The sequence below is a fragment of the Charadrius vociferus genome, unplaced genomic scaffold (genome assembly GCF_000708025.1).
Source record: "Charadrius vociferus isolate BGI_N301 unplaced genomic scaffold, ASM70802v2 scaffold1152, whole genome shotgun sequence".
Classification (NCBI taxonomy): Eukaryota; Metazoa; Chordata; class Aves; order Charadriiformes; family Charadriidae; genus Charadrius; species Charadrius vociferus.
This window is the reverse complement of record NW_009647122.1, coordinates 230709-234743: the sequence shown is the minus strand read 5'-3', so window position 1 is coordinate 234743 and position 4035 is coordinate 230709. Positions and strand designations below refer to the sequence as shown.

Genomic DNA, 4035 nt, shown 5'->3' with positions numbered 1-4035 from the left:
AGGAGGATGAGGAGCAGTGAGGAGGATGAGGAGCAGTGAGGAGGACGAGGAGCGGTGAGGAGGATGAGGAGCAGCGAGGAGGACGCGTGGGGAGGAGGACGCGTGGGGAGGAGGACGTGTGGGGAGGATCCCTCGCCGATTTGAGGTTTCTCCCCCCCTTTGCCTTGCAGGGAGCTGGAGCTGCGGTTCGCCGTCTCCGAGGTGCCGGCGGTGGTGGTGCTGAAGCCCAACGGGGAGGTGATCGTTGGGAACGCCGTGGAAGAGATCCGGCGCATGGGCACCGCTTGCTTCCGAAATTGGCAGGAGGCCGCCGAGCTGGTTGACCGAAATTTTCTCTTGGCGGAGGATTTTGATGAGTGGAGCAGGAGAAGCATCACCGACCCCATCCGCCGCCTCAAGTACAAACTGGACAAGAAGAGGGAGGAGAAGGACAAGGGGAGGAAAGAGGAAGGTGAAGAGTCTCCGTAGGGGCTGCGCCGGCGGACCCGGCCAGGGACGGCCCTCGGGTCACGGTCCCACCCCGCCGTCCCCGGAACAGCAACATCTCTCTGTATTCTAGAAGTCGGCTAAAATCACGTTAGTTTTCCAAAAATTGAACCGTTTTAAGCCAAACGCGCTCTACTCCTGCGTGGAGCTGTTCATACCTGGAAAACCGCTTAACCTAATATTCCGACCCTGACGGAATTACATCTCCTTTTTATCACCTGAGGACCTAGCGTAGCAAAAACATCTCACAGGAACGTCTCCGTCATTTAATTCCCCCCCAAAAAAAAGTTAGAAAACTAAGTGCTAGAGTCTGGCATTCAGTGAACAACTCGCTAAAGAGTTTTAAAAAATGGGAATTGCATTAAATCCCCCCCGGCAGCGTTCCCGGGCGCTGCTATGGCACTACGGGGAAGCTGTGGCAAACAACAGCAGGAACAGAATCCCCGTGATAAGCTCATAAAGGGTTTTTTTTTTAGGAGAAAGGCGCCCACGCGCTCAAGTCAGCAAGTCCTGAGAAATCTCTCGTGTCGCTGCTGATGTTACGCTGCTGAAAACCGACGTTTTGGCCAAATCCTGGAGCAGGTTGCTCCATGACCGGAACGCAGCGGTGACATGCCGGTGACCTGTCGCCTCTCTTTATCCTCTCGCAGCGATTGCCATCTGCTGCGGCGGCGTTCCCGCTGCTGCGATCCACCGGGAAACAGAGTCCTATCCCGGGAGGAAGATCTGCCTGTCCGAAAACCTGCCGGGGGGGCGCACGTCCTTAATGAACATCGCTCTGCTTCGTCCTGTCAAATCCAACAGATTTGTGCGGAGCCGAATCTCTGAATACACTCTGCAGCCAAAAATCGCATTTCTGGAGCCCGCAGGGAATCCTGCTGCGCGCATCCCCCTCCTTTACCTGAATAAGGGGTCTGAAAAGCGGGAGGAAGGGGGAAAGGGACCGTTAATTTGCTCATTTCTGGTCCCCTGTTCTCCGCTGCATCGGCGGGGAGCTGAGCAGAGGATTTAGAAAAGCTTTGAAGGATCTGGGAAGGAAAGCGCATGTCGAAGACAGACAGGGGCTTGTTCGACTCGTTTTCTCACTTAATCCTCCCTCTCTTCAGCCAGCAGGTCTGGCAGGTAGAGGAGGGAAGGAGAAGAAATAAATGGGTGGGAGGGATGCTGTGGTGGGCAGAAGAAGGAGGGCGTCTCCTCCAGGATGCTCTGCAGTGCACAGACACCGCGTGAAAAGCCACAAATTAAACCCAAAAGCACTTTGAGGTGGAGGAGCGAAGCTGTGCTGGCTGACGGTGCCGAGGGGAACGATATTCCATTTGCCTCAGGCAGTGTCCCGCAGTTAGTATGGCTGAATTTTGTTAAAACATATGTTATAAATGACAAATTGGGAACTGGGAGCAACGGGAGGGAGGCAGAGGGCAACGTTTTCCAACTGGCGGCTCCTCGTCCCCGTGGAACTGTCGTGTCAATCAAAGGACACTCTCCACCTGAATTTATGTAAAAGTTCAACAAAAGTGGACTTTTACAAGCCCTACCCTTTTTTTTTTTATTATTATTATTTAACCGCCGTATTTTCTTCCGTTCCAAACGGAAAGTTGCTCTTTTCTCGGTGGTTGTGCGGCAGAACTACAGGCCAAGGAAGGGAGATGAGGCAGCGGTGAGAAGGGAATCTGCCAGCACGGGCCGGCGCTGCTGTGCCGACATCATCGCCACCGCGAAGAGAAACAAGGGCTTTGGTTCCTCTTCTTGATTTTCTGGATTATTTTTTCTTTCCCCGCCCCCCGCCCCGGCCAAAGAAGCCGTAACGCTTAGGAGCGCGCTTTAGAGGAGAGCGTGAGACGGAGTCGCTCTTTTCTGGCAATCGATAAAGCCTGGCGATAGGTGGGACGCCAAGAAAGGAACGTCGACAAGCGGCATGCGGGCAGGAGTCGCCGCAGACGACGGGAGAAGAAGGGGAGGCAGCGCCGGCAGACGGGAGAATCCTCGAATTGTTTTTTTGGTTGGAAGAGACCTTTAAGGTCATCGAGTCCAACAGCCGCTCCAAAAGATGCTCTGCCTGCTGAGGGACCGTGGCGTTGCTCTTCGCGCTGGCCGGGAGGAGCAGAAAAGCCCTACGAACAGCCACAAACCCCATTTCTTCATCTCTTGTTCCGCCAGAGATGACAATCCGACCGACCGACGCACTGCACGGCGCTGTTAAGAGGTTTAGCTCTGCTTTCACGCGTGGGGCTTCTTATTTATAGTTATAGGGCACAGAACAAAGGGCATTTAAGTGCTCAGGGCAGTATCTAAGCACCCTGTTGTGTAAATAATTAATTTCTGAAAGATTTACTTTTTCAAACACGCTACCTCACAGTGGCGTAATTTTGGGTAATCAGCCTGCGTAATTTTTGCTTTACCTTTTCCCTGTGTCACACAATCTCCTTACAAAAGACCTCGCTGTTCTGCAAAAAAAAAATAAAAATAAAAATATACTGATTGCACGTGGAATCCCGCAGATGCTTCGGGAGTTTCAGACAGCAGAGAGTTAAGGCGAGCCGGGTAGGAGGATGGGTCTGATCCAGCAGATAGCCTGGGAAGTGAGTAATTTCACAACTCCCAAGAGGAATGTGGAAAATCCACACAGCCTGACACCTGCCTGAGGTTGCAGACTCGTCCCACGCAGACTGCACGTAGCAGCAGAGGCACCGCGGGCAGCCCGGCGGAGATCGGGAGATTCGGGAGCCCAACGCACCGGGGACACCGGCAACACCTCAATCTTCTGGTTTCGCCGGCAAACACCAAACTGGGGCGGAACTGCGGATAAACGCAGAGAGATTTCTCGGGAGAGGTGATGGCTTTCTCCCCGTCTGCGTTTTAGCTGAGGAAGGACAATGAAAGAGATGGAAGATGCTCTCTACACCTCGCCTAAACCAACGTTTTTACTTGCAGATAATATTACGGTAAATAAGAGAGACCGATACGGAAATGCAGCGCTATTGCATATGGATATTCGGGGCTTGGTTTTGATATCCAAGCCTCGCTAAGAAAAACGCTTCCAAAACTTGGGTTTCCATTTGCTGGAGAGGATGTGAAGAAACTTGGTAATTAAAACTTGTTTCGGTCATTTCTCAGAAAACACGGGTTGCGACTCTACTGAATTAGAAAATGAATAAATGCTGAGAGCGGGAGAGCTCGTCCCCTACCTTCCGTTTTTTTTTGCCGAGTGTTTTGCCTTGCCTCTCCGGCTGCTTTCGCAGAATGCCGCTTCGCCTCCTCCTTTCAATGAGGGGGAGCCGCGCTCACGGCTCTCCTCGGAGGTGCGCACCCGCAAACACAGCCTGAGACGAAGGTTCACCCACCGGACTCGGGGAAGCTCCGCACCTCGCCATGAACGGGCCGGGAGCCCGGGAGAGCGACGGTCCTGCTCGGACCGCAGGCGGACAGTCGGGAAGACACCTTCAACCCTGCCACCAGCCCCACATCCCATGTCCGGCTGCTTCCATCCAGAGCCGCGGCGATCACGCCGGCCCCCCACGCCCCACGGCCGGCGAGGTGCTCCCCATCACC

At 53.9% G+C, this 4035-nt stretch overlaps 1 protein-coding gene across 1 annotated transcript in view; it reads left to right on the top strand.

Moving 5' to 3' along the window:
- The window catches only part of NXNL1 (nucleoredoxin-like 1), a 2315-nt gene extending 1847 nt beyond the window's left edge, over window positions 1-468 (top strand). The window contains exon 2 of the mRNA XM_009895841.1: window positions 171-468. Within this exon, the coding sequence (XP_009894143.1) occupies window positions 171-468 (298 nt within the window). The remainder of the gene's footprint in view (window positions 1-170) is intronic.
- The last annotated feature ends 3567 nt before the right edge of the window (window positions 469-4035 follow it).